The following is a 23474-nucleotide window of genomic DNA, read 5'->3' on the forward strand; positions in this document are numbered from 1 at the left end:
GAGATTTTAATTTAGCGAATTGCTATCTGGTTAAACAGAGACTGTAATGTTTTTCAGCTCATTGAAATTGCTCATATACAGATCCATAGGCATTTCCATGTACATGCAAGCACTAAGAATGGTGGTGGCCAGTTCTGCCCATTCGCCCTGTGCAACCCCAGCAAAGTAACTGCAGTCAAGAACTATGGCACGTGGTATGCAAAGTATGATGTTTCTATCGAACTTGACATTTGAACATTCTTGTAGCTATCTCTTATTGTTAGAGATGATTAGGTGGATATGTAACTGAAAATTCTTACTTCACCCAGGTATATGTTCTGATTTCTCTATGGCTATATCATCGTTGTGTTGTATAAAAGGCTGTATAGGAAAGCGATTTACTTATTAAAATATTGTGTTAAATATGTTTGATCTTCATGTTTCTCAATGTTTCTTGAAACATTCTGAGTTACACTATTCTTCTCTATTCGGTTTTCCTTGCAGACATATTCAGGCCTCTTCTGTGTTGTGGTAAACCCATACAAATACCTGCCCATCTATTCAGATAAGATTATTGATATGTACAAAGGGAAGAAGAGGCATGAGATGCCACCCCATATCTATGCTATTGCAGATACAGCATACAGGAGTATGTTGCAAGGTAAGGCTGGAAAATATCCTGGCTAAGCAATGTTTATAAAACTTAGAAATCCCTGAGCAGCAGCAGAATATGATTGTTATAAAAGTTTATTCCATCTAGGAAAAGAGCACAGTCAGAAGAAGATTTATAGCTCTCTTCAATTACAGAAAAGAGACATGTGCTTTCTAAAGCTTCCCGAGGAATTCTTTGGCAGGAATTGCGGTCCATGAACATTATGTGACTCAAAAAGGAAAAACAATCGATTCACCAGTCTGAGTGGAGGCATGTGGGCAGGGTTTAAAGTCAAGCAAATAGTTTTGGCAAATACGGGCATGGAAAAAACTCCCTTTGTACATGGAGACTATTCCAAGGCTAGCCGCTAAGTTTTGCTGACTCCTGGTCAGCGTTACTGTGTGCGTGCTGCAGTAAAGTGAAGCCAAGTGAAATCCAGTAACTTCTTGGTGACTATCATTTGGTTGCATTCTCACATTTTGGAGCTGGGGTCCTATCTTCGGCATCAAGAATGCAATCAGCTTTCTAATGATAAAGAGAATGAGCTGCAGTGGGAACAGGATCAGGCCCAAAAAGTAATGTGGAAGAGACTTTTGAGGTAACATACCTCCTCTCACTCGTGCTGTCATTGTTTTATCATAGACTCAGAGAAATAAACGACTGGATGGGGCCTCAAGAGGTTATCAGGTCCATCCCCCACATGTTGAAGTGGGACCAAGTAAACCTAGACCATCCCCGACGGGTGCTTGTCTAGCCTCTTCTTAAAAAGCTCCAATTATGGGGATTCCACAACCTCCCTGGGAAGCCTATTGCTTTACTTAACTATCCTTAGTTAGAACAGTTGATCCCTGTCTTCCTTATAACAGTCTTTATCACAGAAGTCCCCAAACTGTGGGGCGCGCCCCCCTAGAAGGCATGGAGGAACGACTAGGGGTGTATGGCAGGGCCCAGGACAGCCCCGCAGGGGGGCAGGGAGGGAACGCCACCCATCCCCTCCCCACCACCAGATTTGCTCTGGGCCCGCTCCCACGCCTGGCCCCCTCCTAGTCTCCTGTCCCAGCACCTGCCCCCATCCCCAGCCTCAGTGCGGTTCCACTCCTGGCCCCGCCCCCAGCCTCAACTGCTGGCTGCGGTTCTGTTTTCGGCCCGGGGCCGAGGCTGGGGGTAGGGCTGGGAGGGGAGCCACATCTGGCTGCGTGCCCGGCTGCCGGCTCCCACGACAGCCCAGCTGCGGCTCCACTCCCGCGCCCAGGCCCTCTCCCGGCTCCACACCCATCCCCAGCCTTGCCCCACCCCACACACACAAGTGGACCCGCTCCCATCTCCAGGAGGGCGGCAGGGTGCAGATGGAGGTTAGGGGGGGTGCAACCCTCAAAAGTTTGGGGACCGCTCCCTTCACATATTTGAAGACTGTTATCAGCTCCTCCCCTCAGTCTTCTTTTCTTTTAAGTTTCTAGTCCTGTTTTTTTAAACTTTCCTCATAGATCAGATTTTCTAAATCTTTGTTTTTGTTGCTCTCTTCTGGACTCTTTCTTCAATTTGTTCACATCTTTCTTAAAGAGTGATGCCCAAAACTGGACACAATATTCCAGCTGAGGCCGCCCCACTACAGAGTAGAGTGGAACAATTAACTCCCATATCTGACATATAACACTCCTGTTAATACACCCCAGAGTGATATTAGACTATTTTTTGCAGCTTTATCACATTATTGACTCATATGCAGTTTGTGATCAACTAGAACACCCAGATCCTTTTCAGCAGTACTACCACCTAGCCCAGTGGTGGGCAAACTTTTTGGCCCGAGGGCCACATCGGGGAATAGAAATTGTATGGAGGGCCATGGATGCTCACAAAATTGGGGTTGGTGGGGGAGTGGGTGTGGGCTCTGGGGAGGGGCTGGGGGTGAGGAGTTTGGGGTGTAGAAGGGTGGTCTGGGCTGGGACCGAGAGGTGCGGAGGGGGAGGGGAGATTATGGCTGGGGCAGGGGTGTGGGAAGGGGTTTGGGTTCTGGCTGGGGGTGCGGGCTCTGTGGTGGGGCTGGGAATAAGAGGTTTGGGGTGCAGGAGGGTGCTCTGGTTTAGAGAGCAGGAGGGGGATCAGAGTTGGATCTGGGGCAGGGGGTTGGGGCGTGGGGAGAGGCTCAGGTGTGTGGCCCCTGATGGGCTGGATCTGGCCCGCGGGCCGTAGTTTGCTCACCCCTGACCTAGCCAGTTATTCTCCATTTTGTCTCTGTGCAGTTGATTCCTCCTTCATAAGTGTAGTCCTTTGCATTTTGTCGCTACTGAATTTCATCTTGTTGTTTTCAGATATAAATCTGTAAAGCCTTATGTAAAAGCTTTTAGTCTAAGAAAAACCAACAGTTTGGGTGGTGGTGGGGAATAGAAAACAATCAGTTTATAACACTGCACCAGTACAGGGTAAGTTGACATATTGGTCTACTGTCTCAGAACCAGCCACAAATGTGGTCCAGGAAATTGGGGTTCAGATGAACTGCACTCTTTGTCCCCTGATTGTTTGAGCATTTAGATGTTGAAAGATATTGAAAAATGAAGTTCAAGGGCCCAATCCTGCAGTCCTCATCGACAAATTTTGCCTGAGCAAGAACTCCCCGACTGGGCCCTGAGCTTGCTTGACTTGGGAAAACAAACCAGGAATGTTTACAAAGCAGTATTGCAGCCCAATAGCTGAGCTACTGAGAAGTACTGATTTCTTTGTAATATATTGTTTGTGTAATAAGCTTAAGCATATGTACACAAAAATGTGATTGCTATTCAGAGAAATTGTGCAGAGCTCAGCAAAGCATTTTGCACCCTGTATTATTTGTGTCATTTTCTTATGTAGTCAATTTATTCAAAACTCTATGAAATACTACAAGTATTGTTCTGATGCTATGTTTGTGCCTTTTCTCTGAGAAATATAATTGATAATCTTAGTTGCTAGGTATAAGGAATCAAAAATTAAAGTTACCAGTCCTTAACCAATAATCTGGAATATCGTAAATGGTGGCAATTGTTTCATTCACAAGACAAGACACAACAAAGGAAGCTAATTTCCTGCTTTTCCATGAAAAGCAGTGCTCCTCTTGTATAAGACTGGCTTTGTTGTGTGATTATGTAACATCAACAGACTCCAGTTGTCGGGATTGAACCTGGGACCTCTGGAGCTTAGTGCATGAACCTCTACTACGTGAGCTAAAAGCCACAGGGCTGTTAGCTAAGGCTGTAGAGCAAACTCATTAATCGCTGTCTCACTAAGTGATCTCTGTGCCACTAGATGGGACAGAACACTACACCCAGAAGGTGTGTGGGTTACAATTAGTATGTTAGGTTCTGCTTGCAGCCTATATTAACTGACCGTAGATAAATAATAGACTTCAGCTGACTTTAAATACCTAGCAGGGTATTTTAATGTAGTTGGATATTAATGTTGAAATACATCTGTTGCCTATAGGCAAACAGTTTCCAATAGTGGGGACCTAAAGTGAGGTCCCAGAATCCATATTTAGGAAGTAGCCGGGTTTTTTTATTATTATTATTTTCCCCCCAGAAGACGTGGGCACTCACAGCTCCCTCTGACTTCACTGGAAACTGTGAGTGCTCAGTACTCCTGAAGATCAAACCACTTACTTCGGTCCTAAATATGGATTCAGGTGTCCAACTTTACACATCTACACTTTCAAACATTGGCCAGAGTGTGTAGAAATATATATAATCCTATTTAAATCCTGGACAATCAAGTAGCTGCCATATTGTATCAGCCTTTGTTAGCTTTGTGGCTGATGTGATGAATGCACAATTTGCTTTTCTTATCTAGAAACCACTTTGGCTTCTCCAGCTGAGTGGGAATGGAAGATAGGGTCACAGTCTGACATGCAAAGCAGGGAGTTTTGACACTTCACCATAATGCAGAGAGAAGATAACAGACAATGTGCCTCCCTCCCCTAATTATAGCAGCAGTTACTCTTATAAAAACATGCCTATCAAATCCTCTTACACTCAAATTTATTGCATAAACATACAAGGGTCAGATGCTGGAATCTAGCTTAATGAGATCAGGGAAGTCTCTTTCCAGAATAGCATAACCATGGTAGAGTAACCCACGCAGTATAAATTGATGCCATATCCAGTGCGTACTGTATTTGTGTGGTTTCAGAACTACCCCTTGACATTAGGGAAGCAGTGCTGTCTAGTGGCGAGAGCTAGAAACTCAGTCAGGTTATGCACTGAGGTGAAAGAAGAGAGGTGTGTGAGAAGGATGAAGGCCAAACATCAGTGCCTCTCTCACAACTTCACCATCACCGGCCACAAATTAACGCCTGACAGGAATGGTGCCTTTGCTCCATAGGAAGCTTGTTACAGGGTAAAACAGAAAGGAGAGGGTTAAAGGCTACCTGGCTGACATATGATCCAACAGGGGTTTAAGGAAGTGGTGTCCTCTTTCCAGGAGAGAAGGGCAAGGGAAAAGCCTCTGGAGATTACAGCCCTTGTAGGGCAGGGGAATTACTTTGGTTTTGGTGTTACTTATCAGTTTTAACCAGAAAACTGTGCCCTGAGGCAAGGACCTGAAACAGACTTGGGCCTGCTTCGGTTCTTTCCTGAGCTGGTGAAATAGCCCATGGGCTTACAGAGCATCCTCACTCTTGCTTTTCCTGGCTACCTCCCCACCCTCCTCAGTCTTCCTGAAATTCACTTGCCGTTGAGAGATTGCAACTGCTCGTCTCACAGATTTTACCTTGGAGGATTTTGGTTTGTTTCTGTGTTCCTTGTTGTGTTTGAGGGGTGGCGTTTTAGGAGTTGTGGTGGGTTTTTTAAAACGGCAAATAGAATTCCTTGTGTGTTGACCCTGCCCTTTTTTGACTCCTATTGCTGGCACCAGTTCTGAGGGGATCTCTGCTGTTGTGGCAATGTGATTAATGTACTTCTTTGAAAGTTACCCTTCTTGACAGCGGAGAGGAAGAGGATGGGTGGGAGGGAGAAAAAGGGGGATGAGTTCATGAGAAGAGCCTAAGAGTCTTTAACTGGATGTACTTAGACTGTCTGTAACACTGAAACCCTACACAGCAGCAGTTCAATGGGAGGAGCAGTCCCATGAGATCTTGTCACAAGCCCAGGACGCCCCCCCACTTCTTATTTTATTTATTTATTTGTAAATGGTATTTTGGATTCTCTCCGTTTCAGCAAAAGCCCCAGCTGCTTTTGATACTTTAAAAACTGTGCTTTTGTCTGTTTGTGCTTTGCACACCTATCTGAATCCAACTTCAAAATATCTCCATTTGTTCTACCAGACTTTACCCCCAGTTGGAGTGGTGAAAGTGCATTTCGGTGGGAGTTGCGGGTGAGCGACAGAATATGTATATATAAAGTGTATGGACACGCACCGGCAAATATGGGGTTTGAACAAATATGTTTACAGCTGGAGTGTAAACAGAAAATCATGTTAGCAAAGCATGCATTGCAGCACTAACTCCCTGCATATTTTCCTTGTGAATTTTTAGTATCTTGCTTAGTCAACAGGCATACAGTGTCCTTTAAAAACCAGGAGTATCTTTATGTTTATAAAGTGTGAAGAATTGTGCTTTAATATTTCCTCCTCAGGACAGCATGGCCCAGGGCAATCCACTCGCTTATCCTTGGCTGACGGACTTTGCTTTCATAAGGGGGCAATCCCTCAGCTGGTATAAATTGCCATAGCTCCATGGAAGACAACAGAATGACAATGACAACATCACTGGCTGAGGATCTGCCCCCAAGAGTTTGTAATGCTGCTGAAGTAAAAAGCATATCCAAATACCTAAGCAGAGAACTCTTCTTCTATTATGCATTTGGTCCTCGCTAAGTGGCACTCCCCCTTTGTTTGGTTCATATTTAGGCATCAAATATGAGGTCTGAGATAAGTTTTTGAGTTGTTCTAATGCTCAAAAACATAGCCAAGGAAAACTGACGTTAAATATTTGGGTACCTGCCCAACACCCACACAAATGTGTGTGCAAACGAGGGGAAAATGTACGGAGATATTGACTGGGAGATAGACACACAATTCCCATTAACTTCACTGGGAGTTGAGCACCTAAATCCCAGAGGTGATGTTGAAAATCTTATCTATTAGCTCTTCCTCTGAGAGTAGGGGACTGGGAGTCTTGACTAATCAGTCTAGCACCATCTGTCACTGGCAGTGTGATGAGGGCCCAATCACTCTCTTTGAGCACCCCTGTTTCCTCATAAATGTAATGGGCATAATAATACTTAATATCTCATGGGACATGTTGTGGTTCCATTCATTAATGATCACAGAGGAGTTAGAGATCTTTGAATGAGAAGCAGTATCAGTGTGCAAAGAGTTGTGATTCTGATAAGGGGTTCTGAATCTACTTACAAGTTTTCTGCAATGTTTATCATCTAATGGTGATGGTATCTTTGCCTCACTCCCCCTTATTTATCCTGCCACCTCACAGATGGATACTCTTCTGCCCAAGCATCTTTAGAACTGCAGGTAAAAACCCACTACCATCTCAGGCTATGTCTACACGGGGAATTGAACAACACAACCGTGTCTTTCAGAGGTGTTTAATCCCCACCCGCCCAAATGACAAAGGTTTTGCCTGGACAAGTGCCCGTGTGAACAGTGCGTTGTCGGCAGGAGAGCTGCTCGTTGGGGGTGGAAGCTTTTTGTCAGCAACAGAGCCGACAAACAGCAGCTACCTGCACAACTTTTAGGGGCACGGCTGTACCGACACAGCCCTGTCACTAAAAGCTGTGTAGTGTAGACATAGCATCAGACAAAGAAATGCTCCTCTTGAGCTGAATGCATTATTCACTCAATCTGCTTCAGCCTCTTTTCCTTCCCCTCGCACCCCCGTGCTCTTTTGGTGAGCTCTTAGTGTTAATGCAATTTGTGGCAGTGCATCAAAGATTCAAGTGTCCTGCTCTTTATAATGGAGGGGAAAAACTAATACACTCAGGTGAATAAAGTACTGTACTGACAGGATAGAACACAAAGCAGGCCAGGAACCAGATGCTGTAGCATTGCTTCACTTCACAGTTCAGTGTGCTAATAGTTGAACAGTCAAAATTTACACAGGTAAAAGTGGGGTGGGTAAGTACTCCTGTTGGGATCCAGGAAGTGGGTGGGCAGAAGCCCGCCCACTGCTACAGGACCTCCCCCCAGCATAAGGGGAGGATCCACAGGTCCAGGATTCCAAATAATTACGGGGGACAACTAAGGAGATAACAGGAACGGGAGTGAGGTTACAGGGCTAAATGAAGAGAACCTGAGGGGGACACCAAGCAGAGAACCCCAGACAGCGTCCAGATCTGTGCCATTGATGGGACCTTTCAAAATGCCTTCTATCTCTCTCATTGCCCATTTGATATCAGAAGAAGTCTTGTGAATTTGAAAAGTGTTCAGAACTATGAATCAAGTGCTCATTGACTGCCCCTAAGCACAAGTAAGTGCTTGAAGCACTGTGCTGTTAAGATTCTGCCCAGATTTTCAAAACAGTCTTGCAAGATCTTCTCTTCTGGCAGTGGAACTGGAGGGAGGCAATTTTCTGATTTCCCCACTGCCACTAGTAGTGAATGTAGCCATTTTGTCTCTATATGCATAGGTAGACGAATTCATGGTACACACTCTGGCTCTGCTCAGATAAGGCAGAAACATGCCAAGTTATCACCATAGAGAGCAGCCATGAACTTTTTTCTGCTTTTGACTTTGTTTCCTTTAATCTAAATGAAAGAAAGAACATATGAAACATCTCCTTGAGACAGCACTGTCTCTATCGAGTTGAACTAAGTAATATTGAATGTCCTTGCAGACAAACTATCAAGCTAACCTTACACTTAAAGATGAGGTACATAGAAAACAGCCTTACAGATACATAGCTACATACTTCACAAAAGTGTGGTTATCACTTCCCCACCCCCACCAAAAGGCGATTGGACTTAAACACGGAGGGATGTCAGTTCAGTAGTATTGGTCAATGCTAATGTGCAAAGCCAGCTTGGGTAGCAGTAACAATTGGGATAAAGCATGCATATGGATGTGAAGGCTCTGTCTGTAAGAATCAAAGATGAAGAGAATCTATTACAGCCTCCTGCCAACTCCGGAACCTTGTTTCTTTGATGTAAAAAGCCATGAAATAAACAATTTTAAAAACTGTATTGCTTGGAAAGCTTGGGTTAAAAATAATGAAAGAAAATAAACTAGTTAATAAGTGGGGGAAGAGGGAGGGAGAGAACCTGCACCTTTAAAGTTTTTATTAGATTCATACAAGTTAAATGGTGAAAGGGGGCTGCAGATGAAAAGCCATCTTCCTGCTGTGACTTTCATGGGACTGCATCAGACACATCCCCTTTAGGCAGTGTAGCCAGTATAAATGTAAAGAAGCCAATGTCTGATCACAGCTTCAGTCGGTTTTCTCCTTTTATGGTAAAGCTGCCAACTTGCTGCTTCCTTGTGAAAAACCATCAGATCATGTTTGTGATTAAGCAGAACTAGCTGGTCTATTGAGAACCTTGGGGCACACAAGAGTTACAAGCAGACTGAAGGCATATCAATAAAACAGCTCAATAGCTTCTAGAGAAAACAATTTGGGTTTTCAGAAAGACTGGTAGGGTGGAGATGATTTTAGGGCAGTAGTCCCCAAACTTTTTACCTTGTGCCCTCCCCTTATCCCTGTCTTTGTGCACACATACACACCCACCCACCCACCCCCCAGAGCCAAGCCACAGCTCCAGGGGGACGGGGATGGGGGCTGAGGCTGGAGCCACAACTGGGGGGTGGGGCCGGAGGCCCAGGTGTGGGGCCGGCAGCCAGGACCAAGAGCCAGGAGCGGAGCTGGGTGGCACTGTGATGCTCCCATAAGGGCTGGCCCAGGCCCCAGCGCGCACGCGCGCACACACACACACACACTCCTCTGCGCCCCCTGAGGGGGGCACACCACACAGTTTGGAGACCTCTGTTTTAGGGCACAAAACTGGGTCTGTATTCGCTTGGGGGGGGAGGGGGGGAGGAGGAGACTAAGACTTAAATAAAGTCCCCACAATTCTGAAGGGAATACCGAGGATGGTTATAGCAAGATTATTTGAGTTAATGTCAAATCCAAGAACAAAGGGCTATGAACCAAAAGGCCATTGGGCCCTGGAAGAAATATTTTGGATTTTTTTTAAAAACACAGGCCCAGATCCTGTAAACACATATGTATTTTAAGTACTTGCATGCGTAGTACCCTCAAGTCGAACTACTTGCATGAGTAAAATTAAGCACATGTATAAGTATTCTCACAACAGGGCAGTGAGTATAAGTACTCTCGCTATCAGGGCTGACCTTAGGATTTTTTGGGCCCTACGCCCTTATGCCCGATGGCAGCCCGGGGGGGAGGACGAGGCAGCAGAATATGACCCCTACCTAAGGAGACTGCAGTGCGCACTGGGTGCGTGGGAGCCAACTTGCTCTTACCTACTGTCATGAGTGATGGGTGAAGTTGCTGCTTGGGGAGGCTAGCTCCCCAGCCCACCTCTTCTGCCTGCAGCCCCTCCCATACTCCACTCCTGCTCCGCCCCAGGCCCCCGCCCCACTCCACCCAGGCCCTGCTCTCTCCCCACTCTCTTCCCTCCCCCACCCTGCTCACCCTCTTCCAGCCAAATCCCTGAACCCAAATGAAGCAAATGATATTGAGGGGGCAGGGGGGAAGGAACCACTCTCCTGCAATTTCTTTCTAAAGCAAATGAAGCATGTTTTCCACTGCATGCCAGATGGTGAAGACTGGACATGCAGAAGGAACCTAATTAAAAGTACTGAATTTTGGAATAAAAAAATGTCCGTCACAGGTTGTTGGTTTTTTTTTTTATATATATGCCCTGAGGTTTGTCAGAGATTTATTTGCAAAAACTTTGTAGTAAGGGCGAGTCAGCTGTCTTGCTGAATACTATGGGATACATGGTGCAGCTCTTCTCTGTTTTACATTTTCTTAATTAGTATTGCTAAGATGGTTTTATATTTTAAATGTACTCTTAAACCTTCATAAAGTAATCATTCCAGATTACTACATATTTAACTCACTGAAACAAAGACATTATTTTAAATTAATCAGTCACAGACTTTTCCTGTGTTCATAACAATTTTCATTGTTTTTAGAAAAAGGGAACACTAATTTACTTTGTGGGATCTCCATAACAATAGACACGTTTATGAAATTTCATCGAAGTGAGCTGTAGCATTTATTTATGCGCAAATAAATTTGTTAGTCTCTAAGGTGCCACAAGTACTCCTTTTCTTTTTAAAAAATATGTTTCCAAAGATTTTAGGCATAACAAAGGAGTTTATATCTTACTAGGTACTGATTTTGCTGGAGAGTTCTCTTAAAACTAATTCATCAGATAGTCAGAAGTAAAGAAAGGGAAACTCTTTGTCCAGCTCTCTTGAAGGAAACGGGTGTTGTCCCTTTAAGGGCTCTCTTCACTGGGTGGGGTTGGGAGGCGGGGGGGAGGGTGAAAAAAGTAAGGGATGGACAGAAAGGACAGGAAAACTTTGGAAGCAAGTTTGTTTTTAACTATAGTAATTAAAATGTGTATTTTAGATAAGGGTGGTCTTTTGAAGGATTTATTTAAAAAACTATATGTCTGAAGACCCAGGCATTTAAGGCTATAGATGATTGTGCATCGAAAAATCTATGCAAGGATTTTTTAGAGATGTTATTTTATAATCTTCACCAACTCACTAATTAAATATTTTTAAAGCAAATTTTAAACCAAGGTCCTGTAGACTAACATGTTCTGAGTAAATATTATAGTAATGCACCACTGTTTTTGTCAGTAAATTCAGAAACTGACAGTATATACCTGGGGGTTGGCAAAAGCCTGTTAAATGGCTTCATTACCACTTAACATGGCTGTTACTCTGAAACGGCTCTTTAACAGTTTCACTGTTGTGCTAATAAGTCTGGCAGGCTGGCAGGCTTTTTCACTTTTAAATTACTAGATCCCCTCTGGAGGAAGACTCACCAGGCTGCAGCAGCCAGTTGTGGTGGGAGCCTGCAGGAAGGGTCAGAACAGGGATAGGAAGAGGGGGGAGGGTAGACACTAAGACCCAGTAAGAAAAGGAGTACTTGTGGCACCTTAGAGACTAACAGATTTATTTGAGCATAAGCTTTTGTGAGCTACAGCTCACTTCATCGGATGCATGAAGTACTGTCCCAAATTTTCAGGTGCCCTATGCAGCCGCGTATGCCTAAAGACGGCCCTGCTTGCTATCCGCAGCAGAAATAGCAACCAAAGTAGATAATTCTAAAAACTAAATGAGACATTATTTGAAGGACAAGACATGTTGGGGTCTGACCATTAATTCAAACAAAAGGATGGCTCTTAACAGGCTTTCTCACTTCGTTCATCCTTAACTTTTGCCATTTGTTAGAACAGCTGATGTGCAATCTATTGGTATTTGTATCTTTGGAAACCTCTTTGGAAGTATCTTTGGAAACCTCTGTTCATGCATGTTCACGATTAGTTTGTCAGTAAGAGGATTAGCAGGATTCAGAGAATTCATGGGTCAATGAGATGGAGCTGAAAGCCTAATGACTTTGTATGGCTGCCAGGTGGGAGGAGGGGAAGATGGGGATAAACCCTGGGGGCCAGTGCATGTGAGTGAACAGGATTCTATGGGTGCCTTGTGCAAGTTCCCCTCAATGCCAATAAGTCTCTTCTCACAACATTCCAACTCAGGTGGTGACATACACACCAATGCTAGCTTATGGGGTGTACCTCTGAGAAGCCTGAGCTGCTGTATGGTCTCTGCTTCACTTTGTACTCTCCGATTGACACATAAATTACACCCAGAGCAGAGCTGGGAACTCAGAACATTTCTGCTGATGTCCATCAGGGCAGTAAAAGAACACCCAGAGGTTACAGTCTGCTTGGGTCAGCCAGACTCCAGCTGGTAGATGCAGAAGCAGTCAAAGCAGGGACTGCTGCACCCCCAGGTGCAAGACCCCACACAGACTCTGGGGACACTGGGACCCAGGTGGTGTCTCTCCCACCCTGCTCCCCCACCCACAGGCAGTCTTAGCGGAAAACCATTGAGAGGACCCAGCCAAAGTCTTTGGCTGGCAGATGCAGAAGCAGCCAAAGCAAGTGCCTCTGGACATTGAGAACTTTCTACAGTTTTGACCGGACTGTCTCTGCCCTGTGCTGAGTAGCTGCTTGCTCCAACTCTCTGCCTCAGTCTCTTCACCTACTTGACCCTCTTCACCTTCTTCTCTGTTGCCCCATACCCCCTTCCTTTCTATGTGTATTTAGCTTATCTCCTCCTTACTAACCCCCTCCACCTACCCACCCAAATAACTGTGGAACTAACATGATGTTTACTGCCATCACACACTGTTCACTCAGCTGGTGTGTTCTACCCCTTCCCCCAGCCTGTGTCCATCTTGTCTATTTAGACCATAAACTCTCTGTGGAAGGGATAATCTGCTATTCTAGCACAATGGGGCCCACTCTTGGTGGCCCTCAGACACTACTGTTATCAACCGTGATTATTACAGTATTGAGAGAGCAGAGGGAACGGTCAATGGTGAGTGAGGGACACAGTCTTTACTGAGAGCAGGGCACTACTAAAAGGTGGAATTAAGTACTGCTGTTTAGCAGTTGAAAGGATTGAGAGAGAAGGCAAAATGGGGAGAAGAACAAGAGCAGAAATGGATAAGAAAAGAGAAGTGGTTAGAAAATCTTGGGCTGCCTTATCCCATCCGAGTATTTTCTCATGTCCCCAGGGCTCAGAAATTCCATTGGAAGCTCTGTATCTAGGAGTTACTGTTCTGTTTTCTTTAGGGTATTTATGGCTTTATGATGCGATCATCAATACATACCAAATGCTTTGGTTTATGCACAAGTCTATTTTTAGCAAAAATTCTATCTCCAACTTAAAAGAAGACCAACTCAGCCCTATTTAGAAGTTTTAGTCCAATGAAGATGGCTCCCTACTCCCCTGGTCAAGAGCATTTCGAGAGGACCCTATCATATTACCTTCTAGTAACCAACTTCTCAGTAAAATAAATGTAGCTATTTAGTTTGTACCAATCTACAAACTAAAGCTTTTAAAGTACGCTACTTACAGCATGAGTATTCAATGAAGAAAAGGACTATTATTGTTGTAGGATCTGATCCTACACCACTGAAGGAATGGGAGCAGACTCTTAATATCATTTTATGATAAAGTACAATCAACCACAACCATTTCTAGACTTGTGATATGGAAGTCAGTTTAGAATCGTACAAACTTAAGAGGCTAAATTCACCCTATTTTGCCACATTTTTATATATATTGTGATGAAGTTCCTTCTCTACCTTGGTGGGTCCTCTGCTTATTGGTGGATTTTGCTTGCCTCAGAGATTCACGGTAGCCCCCAGTTTGGCCACTTTCATGGCTCAAATCTGCCATACAATCAGATAACCTTATCACTGGCCAGCATGGGGGAAAAAAAAGAGTAAGAACAGTCCCTATAGTCTCTGCTGATCCACCATGTGGGTCAGGGAACAGCCTAGAGACCTTCCCCTCTGGTGGAACCTCCTGTGTTGGATCAGGAGTTGGGAGGTTTGGGGGGAACCTGGGCCCGCCCTCTACCCCGGGTTGCAGCCTAGGGCCCGTGGACTGCAGCTGTGTAGAGTGCCTTCTGGAACAGCTGTGCAACAGCTACAATTCCCTGGGCTACTTCCCCATGGCCTCCTCCCAACACCTTCTTTGTCCTCACCACAAGACCTTCCTCCTGATGTCTGTTAACGCTTGTACTCCTCAGTCCTCCAGCGGCACGTCCTCTCACTCCTAGCTCCTTAAGCACCCCTCACTAACTGGAGTGAGAGCCTTTTTAAACCCAGGTGCCCTGATTAGCCTGCCTTAATTGATTCTAGCAGCTTCTTGATTGGCTGCAGGTGTTCTAATCAGCCTGACTACCTTAATTGTTTCCACAAAGTTCCTGTTTGTTCTGGAACCTTCCCTGTTACCTTTCCCAGGGAAAAGGGACCTACTTAACCTGGGGCTAATATATCTATCTTCTCTCACTCTCCCGTAGCCATCTGGCCCAACCCTGTCACAATATGTATATAGTAGAGAAAGCTTTGATTAATTAGATATGGTATGAATTAGCACCCAGTGTTCGTAGCCTAGTAGCAAAGCATACATAATTAAAGGGGATGTGCAGCACTCTGTACCTCAAAGCAACACCCTGGAACCCCCATATTTACCACTGTCATATAATTGATATGTTTTGTACAAAGTATGCCTTGCGAGGTATCATTTTGAAAAACTTCATCTGTTGAACATTAATGTCCTAGTGGATTGTATGTGCTATCGTTGTATGTGAAATTAGGAACTTTTGCTACATGTGTGTGTTACTGAACTATGTTATGAGGTGGGGACACCCACAACCAATCTTTCAGGTACAGAAATGGAGTAGCCAGATGTGCTGATGGCCTATTAAAGGGAATTCACTTTCCTAGTGACCATCCCAGAAGACTTCTCAGAGAGAGCACATAGACAATGGAGAATGCTTTACCAATGGGGGAAGACCCCCGTGTCAAAAGCATAGATCTTTCCAGCAAGCTGGAAAAAAACTATAAAAGAGGGGAAGTGACATCATGACTTGCTTCATTCCCCCCACAACTCAACACTTGGAAACATGTCTGGAGGACAAAGACTTTGAACTAGGGAGGGTTGTCCTGGGCTGGAGGGGCGTTAGAGCCTGTGTACTGAAGATCTGTGACCTGTTTGTACCATCTATCACGGTGAGAAACTACTTGATTCAAGTCATGTTTAGATTATAGAACTCAGACTGCAAATTTACATTTATTTCTTAGGTAACCAACTTTAATCTCTATGCTTACTACTTATAATCACTTAAAATCTATCTTTCTGTAGTCAATACATCTGTTTTGTATTTCATCTAAAACAGTGTGTTTTGGTTGAAGTCCTTGGCTCAGTTTACAAAGGTTTGTGTGTATCCTCTCCAAATCGGGGGAGAGGCGGACTGGGTAATGAACTTACACTGGTCAGGCTTTTGACTAGAGCAAGATGGTATAGTTCTGGGGTGCAAGGCTGGGGAGAATTGTCTGGAGCCTCTCTATTGTTGGTTCATGAGTGGCTGGGAGAAGCATTCATCTAACTCAGTTGGGTGTGTCCCTGACTGTGGATATCTGTGTACAATACCTGCCAGAGGTTTGTAGCTTGCCAACAGGATCACAGTGCAAGACAGAGCCAACGTTGGTGAGACAGAGGGCTTAGCGGTCCCACAGTTCAGGTTACACGCTAGAAACCCCATCACAGGATTAAAAAAATGTTTAAAGAAGTGTTTAAAGAGAAGTCTTGAAGACAGTGATTCATGCACTAGGTACACAGTCCTATAAATATACTTTTATTGCATGATAATTTGTCTTCCTAAATGAGAACAGGATTTCCCATATTTAAAACAAGCCAGTTTCTGTTAGCAATGTCAAAATGATTCTATCAAAATGTCACAGGTCTCTAAAAAATATTGAGTGCTACACCTTCAGGAATCTAAAAATTGCTATCCACCTTTTCCTGTAATTTTGTTATTTGACTGCTTATAACTAGTGATGTAGAATCTGACAAATAACTTCCTTGCATTAAAGCACAAATCTATGGTTAGCAGGAAAACCGCTTGATTTTGAGAAACTGAATTAAGAACTAATTTTGTCTCAGCAATTGCTCATTTTTAAAATAGCTTTTTGTTGCACTGGAGCATTTCATCATCATGTTTTGTTTCTGCAAGCTACTGTTTTATGACCGGATTCAGAGATCCTAACTTGTGCTAAGCAGTATGTTACTTTGCAAGCATTCCCCCTAAAATCAGTGGCTACTCACAGAGAAAGGTCCTACTCAGTGTGAACACACCTGGCTCTTATAAATTTTTACTGTAAATTCTATAGGTCAGATTCTGAAGCCTTTACTTAAGCAAAACTCCCATTGACCTTAATGGGAGTTTTGCCTGAATAAGGAACCAATTGAAACTGGGAAAAGACTTTAGGATTTGGCCCTAAGTTTATTAGGAAGTGTCCATTGATTATAGGGGCCTACGTTGATGCTAAACCAATGACATGTTAAACTCTATACAGAGACTTTGTGGACAATTGGAATAGTACTGTATATACAGTAAAAGCTATTTTATCTGTCACTTCACCAATTGGAAAGCTCTATAAACCAGCATTTTCAATCTTCATTGAAATGCCGGTTATAGTCTGGTTGGTGTGGGGCCAGCAGGGGATTGGGGCACGAGATGGGGTGCTGAGCGTGGGCTCTGGGAGGGAGTTTGGGTGCAGGAGTTGGCTTGGGGCGCAGGGTGCCAGATCTGGGGGCCACTCACCTCGGATGGCTCCCCACAAGTGGCAATTTGTCCCAGCTGCTCCTAGATGGAGGCGCAGCAGGTGGCTCTGTGCACTGCCTCCGCCCTCAGGTGCTGTCCCCGCATCTCCCATTGGCCGCAGTTCCCAGGCAGTGGGAGCGGCAGATCCAGTGGGCGCTACAAAATAATAGTCATAGAGCTTAAGGCCAGAAGGGGCCTTTAGATCATCTAGTGTCTGACTTCTTGTATATCACAGGCCATTATATTTCATCTGGTTACCCCTATATTGAGCCCAATTACTTTAGTTAAACTAGAGCACTTCAGTCCTCAAGAGACTGAACTGTCGTGTGCCACAGGTAGAGAGACCAAGATGCCAGCAATGTTTGAGGACCCTGCAAATGCCAGGGAATAGATTCCGAGACAGATGCCCAGCTGGTCCTAGTGGGTGACTCAAGCCCCATGCTGCAGAGGAAGGCCAAAAAAAAAAAAAAAAAAAAAAAGTCCCTGCCAATCTGTCCTGGAGGAAAATTCCTTCATGACCCCACATCTGGTAATCAGTTTAATTCTGAGCATGTGAGCAAGACCCACCAACCAGGCAAGTAACAAAGAGAAGTCTCTGTACTTCCTCAGAGAACCAGTCAGCCCTACCCAGGGTTCCTATCTGCAGCTGTGGCCAATCTCAGGTATTTCTAAGGAAGGGGGGGGAAGTTGAGGAGGGGGAAAGAATACACCTGTATCATGGGGAAAAAATTCTTACCTGACCCTTATGGGCAACTAGCTGAAGCCCTGAAGAATGAGATTTGATCAAAGCCATTGTCTGACTGCAGAGCTGTAAGCGTTATGGGTATGTTGAGGGCAATATAGGCAATTCTGTTGGACTCCACTGCAGAGAAATATGCACCCCATAGCTGTACTTCTACATGGTGGAAACTGATCAATGAATATTCTTTGGCCTACTTCTTAGCAAAATTGGGATTTGAGGTGTATTTGAGGATTCTGCTCAGAATCAACAGCCAGAGCTCATGTGAAATCTGTCAAGGAAGTTGGCTTGTTCCTTGGGGGCCTACCACAGAGAAGACTAGTGGGAGTTGAGCCCTCAGTGTAATTATTCTTGCCACCAATGACTAGCAACAGCATCTGACATGATTCACGGTTACTAGAATTTTGCCTAACATGATCCTATACGTTATTTTTCAGTTTTTAAAAGTAACTCAGCACAGAGAATATTTATGATTACCTCTCCCCTGAATTATGGGCTCTAAATGTCAGAATGAATAGCTGTTCCAATATTCCTGACTGGAAACATATCAACAATCATATTTGGGTCAATAGACTTCATGGGTATTTGTTTTAATGACATGATGCCCATTCACAAGTTGGCAGAATGTTTATCCTAGAACGCAGGTGACTGCAGATGGGAACCCTACAAAATGCTAAAATGTGATGTTCGATCTTCAGACAGTTGCAGAAGAGTAGGAGACTGAAAGATGACAAAGACAGGCCCTGGGCCCTGATTCTTTCCCCTTGGGGTACCAGTAACTTCAGCTGAAGACAACGGGAGTTTCTGGTATTCCGATTAGGGTGGATCAGGGTCCAACTGTAAGTTCATCAGTACATCTTGAGAGGGCTCAGCACAACACAACTTCAATTGAATTGTTGAGAGCTAGGGACACTCAGCACTTCCTACTGTATCTTATCAGGCTGATATAAGGTTTTTCCAGATAAGCTGTTGAAATGCTAGACTGCATTTCTTTGGGATCACTTCTGGTTTGTTCTTCAGTTTGCATTTGTGAAATCTGAAGTTCAGGTTTGTCCAGTACAGATACTGTGGTGGTTCCCTTGGCACAACTGCCACCGGGGTGGCTTTCATTTTTTACTTTGCTTTGGGGTTTCTCCTAGCCACAGTTTCTTTTGAATTTAACTTTGGATAGGTGATTTCCAGGGTTTGTTGTAGAGTAAAGCCCTCTCCAACTACCCTGTTTGCCTCTGGCCCTACTAAGCACCCTTGACATTTTTTCTTATACTTTTCAATTTAATTCAGTGTCCCCTTCTTGCCCTAGACCGGACCATTACTGTTACTTCCAACCCCTAAAATCACTCTTAACTCTGTTCTGTGCTCCCTGTTCAACCCCTTCTATGGTCTTCTCTGCTCCCTGATGCTCCTCAGTCTCGTGCATATTTTCCTGGCCCTTCCCCAGAGCCTTTACCATTCATTCTGCTGCTTTTCCACTCCCTCATAGTCGTCATCGCTCATGGTAGAAATCTCCTCTCGAGCTGCAGTGGAACTGAAAGAGCACTTTACTTAGGCTATTTGCACTTCCCAACTTTTATAGTTCCTATACTGCCAGAGCTTCAGCTTCTAAAGCTACTGATCTACTAGCATTTTAGCTTTGAGTGGCTTATCTATTGGGTCATTCACTTAATCTCGTTAGGAGGCTTTTATTGGTAAGTGTAGTACAAACTTCTTTTCCAGTGCTATGATCCTCTCTAGAGAGTATCATCTGTGCACATTGGACTCATCATTACAGTTCATCTCTAATTAAATTTTAAAAAGGTGTTTGAATATTTAACCTTTTGTTCTTTTTGTACAGAATCCTGGTGTTAGGGGCACTTAGTTTAACACTAGGACAGATTGCCCGAGATGTGATCCCAACATTTTTGACTGACTGTATCATCAGAGTTTGGAGGTCCAGGCAGGTCCTGTTTGTTCAAAAGAATTCTTGGTCAATACAAATAGCTCTGTCAGTGTGCAACTTTTCTTGTTTAATTAATGGATTTTTCTCTTTATTCACAGATCGAGAAGACCAGTCCATTCTGTGCACGTAAGTAGAATCTGATGTTTATCTTGGTTCAGGGCCTGACTTAAAGCCCATTGAAGCCAGTGGATAGAGTCCCTTCATCATCCATGGGCTTCGGATCCTGCCTTCAGTGAAAGGCATTTAACTATTTTTAAATTGATCAAATTATAAAGCAGTTGTATTTGCAGGAGGAAGCATGTCACTAATAATTTCAATGATCTTCTGAAGTTCAGAAAATTCAGAGCTTACAGAAGGACTTGTGAGGAGCATAGGTGGGTAAATTCTGTGTTTAGGAAACCCTTAGGAACACAAAGCCTCATGGACATTTGCTAGTGTCCATTCCATTTTTTGCTCGTAGTAGCTTAATGGAAAGTCCCAAGTCAGGTGTCAGTACAGAGATATGTGAGTAACGTGCATGTTTTTTTGTTGATTTTGCCCCCTACTGGTGTTGGCTATAACAGGATCTGTCCTGAAAAGAACTCCCAAGAACAGCACAAGCCCTTGAGGCTTGATCATCAGTAACTTTAGTAGCAGGGCTCCTCGGTTGCTTGGAGTCTATGCAGAATGCATCAGCGTGTTAATTCAGTGGGCTCAGTGACTCTGACCATAGTATAGCTGCTCTGCATTCTTTACATTGCCTTCCAAGAGAGTAGAAACGTGACTTGGAGCCGACACAGTTTTTAAAAGCTCCAATTAGTCTAAGGCTTGGCTGTTCTCAAAACCTCCTCTTTGAGCCTTGGCCTGATGAGTGTCTGCACTCAGGTAGCACCTGCTTTTAGAGATTTGATGGTTGAGCCTTGGTTGGAAGGTGGGCCTTACTGTGTGGACATACTGCACTCTGCAACCCCTCTGCTTGTTCTTTGCCGCTGTTTAACAAAACATGTTAAGACTTAAGCACAGGTGTTTTAGATTTGATTCCATATCTGTGACCTGCTCCTCCTCCTCCCTTTTATCAGGGTGCAGCCCCTCAATTGGCTTTAGTTGCTTGAATGTCAGAGAGAATGTTTTTATTGCATTAGATTTTGTGTTTGTTAGGTAGCACCCAGTTAGTCTCAGTGGGAGTGGGGACGGGGATGTGGTTCATAAATAAAAATCATCATAAGTTGCAAAAGATGGTGATTATATTAGGAGCTGGAGGGAAGTCAAGATCATACAGTGAAGTCATACTCAAACCCTCTCTGTGGGAGGTCACTCAGTCAATGTGTGATCTCTTGAGTCTATGACCATGTACCTCGATCCTGGTTTTAGAACAAGCTGCATTGACCCACAGTGCCTCAGACCCTGGAAGGTGAGGAGAATTACTCATTGGAACAGTTTTATGCTATGTCTAAGAAACACTAAAATTATGGGCCAGACCCTCAACTGGCACAGACTGCAGTAGAGCAACACAGATTTACAGCAGCTGAAAATGTGGCCCTGGATGTCTTTAAAAAAAAACTAGAACGCTTAGAATATTAATGAGGCACTATAAACTGTCCATTTACTTCATTTTCCCAGGACAAGACTTGTCACTTTAACAGAGCCTAAATTTATGATGAGTACTTGCTCCTTCCATTCTTGTGCTTTAGGTTTATTTTTCCATTTGTGTCTCATCTCTTCCTGTTTTAACTCTTGAAGGTCTGCATTTTTATGGGAGAAATCTCTTAATAAGCCATGCCTTTTTGTTAAAGCTTGCATTTCTGAAAGTCATAGTACATGTCCTGTATGTGCAGCAAATCTAATGTTTCTTCATCCTGACTGACAAAGTTGGATCAAGTTGTTAGATTTCACACAACCCAATGGAAAGGAAATGGATTCTTTATTGGATCTCAGATTGATTTGTGCTCTCTGTGCCATTCTACAACTACAGCAGCTGATTTTCCAGATGCTTAGAGTAATTCTTGTGTGCTGGCAAGATCGTTGCCTTTGCTTTAAAGCAGTGCATAGCTCCTGATAGCTGCATTTAGTTCAAAAACACTAGGAAAGCTAAAATATTTTTGAAGAACTGTAACTTCTAGTGCGTTATCAGCAGCGGCTGGAGCCCCAGGCCCTTTAAATTGCTGCCAGAGCCCCACTACCGGAGCCCTGGGGTAGCAGCGGTGGGGCTGGGGAGGAGATTTAAAGGGCCTGGTGCAGTAGCCGCGGCCGAGCCCTGGGCCCTTTAAATCATCCCCGGAGCCCTGCCGCCACTTCCCCAGGGCTACGGCAGGCTCCAGGGACGATTTAAAGGGCCTGGGGTGGTAGTGGTGGCTGGAGCCCCATCCCCGGAGCCCTGCTACCAGAGCCCTGGGGAAGCAGTGGTGGGGCTCTGGGGATGATTTAAAGGGCCCAGGGCTCCAGTCGCCGCTACTGCCCAGGGCCCTTTAAACCGCTGCCAGAGCCCCCGGCTGCCGCTGTTATCCTGAGGAGGGGGAAGGAGGTACTTGCCGGTACAGGGTGGGCCCGGGCTGGCTCTGACATCCAAAACACTGCTTCCAAAATCCTCTCTTCCTTGCCTATCATTTAGGTCTCATTTTCATCCCATCACAACTAGTAATATTCCTTCATACTACTCTAAATAACTTCTCCATCTTTACTATTTACAGCTTTTAAATGGATACACAGTGTCATGTTCCCACACGTTTTTAAACCAAGTTCTACATGTTGGGCTCTAAAACTTTCCTCATCAGTCCAACAACCAAACCATTTCTGTTCTCTGAACTCCTTCAAATCCATCATTCTGGTACTGAGGTACAATGGGCTACACACTATTTAAGGTGCAGACTCCTGAAGGATCTTATAGAAAAGGACTCTTCCTTCCCTGCTCAGTGGTGAGTGCCTTCTGTGACTACAGCCCCAAATTGCTTTTTAGCTCTGCTCTAGGATACTGCTGACTTGTATCTAATCTCTTAACACTTCACTCTCAAATCTTTGAGCACATCCTTGTGCAATCACATCAGCTGTTTCCTGTTGCTTGCATTTTGTTCTTAGTAACTGCTGTTTGTTGCGATAAAACAGCACAATCAAGGATTCTCTAGCTTTCCTCCACACTCCTGAATTATACTTCCTCCCAATTCACTTTGTTCGTGAGATAAAATGTTTGTGGAGCAAATAAATGAATCTTGCAAGTGAATCTATTCTGAATTTGAACTGCTACCTTCTTTACATCCATTCCTTACTACATTCAGTTCAGTTACCTCAGGATCACCAGGCTTCCTTATTGTATTCCCACTCAGACGGTTTCTTTTTTTAATCAGTTAGTTGTAGATCCAGATTCTGAGTGTGTGTAAATGGTTCTGGCTTTTACAACTTTAAAAGTTTTTAAGTCAACTTGTTGAAAAGAAGTGTGGTGCTGAGGAGTTTCTAGACTGTTAACTAATGTTTCTAGCTGCTAAAATTAAGTAGATCAGATAATTTTATATATTGAAATCTATATTAAAGGCTAAAAATATGTGAAAGCAACTTTTAAATTTGCACATTTTGAAGTGCAACAATTCAAGAAGTGCAAAGGTAATAAAGTTCCAACAACAATGCTGTATCAGAGAAGTTATATACACCTGTAGGTGTGTGTGTATACAACCAAAAGAAGGATTATTGCGTAATTTCTTTGTTTTTAAATTGAAGCCATGCCTTTAATTAACAGTGTTCTGACAGAAATAGTTTCAAACCCTAATTGGTACCCACACTTCATTTAGGGGCATTAGGTAGAGAGGGGAGGAGTTCCTACTTGTTACTATTTCTG

General features: G+C 44.1%; 1 protein-coding gene across 5 annotated transcripts in view; it reads left to right on the plus strand.

The window, feature by feature from the left end:
* The window catches only part of MYH11 (myosin heavy chain 11), a 102005-nt gene that overhangs the window by 26698 nt on the left and 51833 nt on the right, over window positions 1-23474 (plus strand). For all 5 annotated transcript variants that reach the window (XM_043523455.1, XM_043523454.1, XM_007058145.4 and 2 more), the window contains 2 exons: window positions 484-640; window positions 19771-19798. In XM_043523455.1, the coding sequence (XP_043379390.1) occupies window positions 484-640; window positions 19771-19798 (185 nt within the window). The remainder of the gene's footprint in view (window positions 1-483; window positions 641-19770; window positions 19799-23474) is intronic.

Source organism: Chelonia mydas, chromosome 10 (genome assembly GCF_015237465.2).
Source record: "Chelonia mydas isolate rCheMyd1 chromosome 10, rCheMyd1.pri.v2, whole genome shotgun sequence".
Taxonomy (NCBI): Eukaryota; Metazoa; Chordata; order Testudines; family Cheloniidae; genus Chelonia; species Chelonia mydas.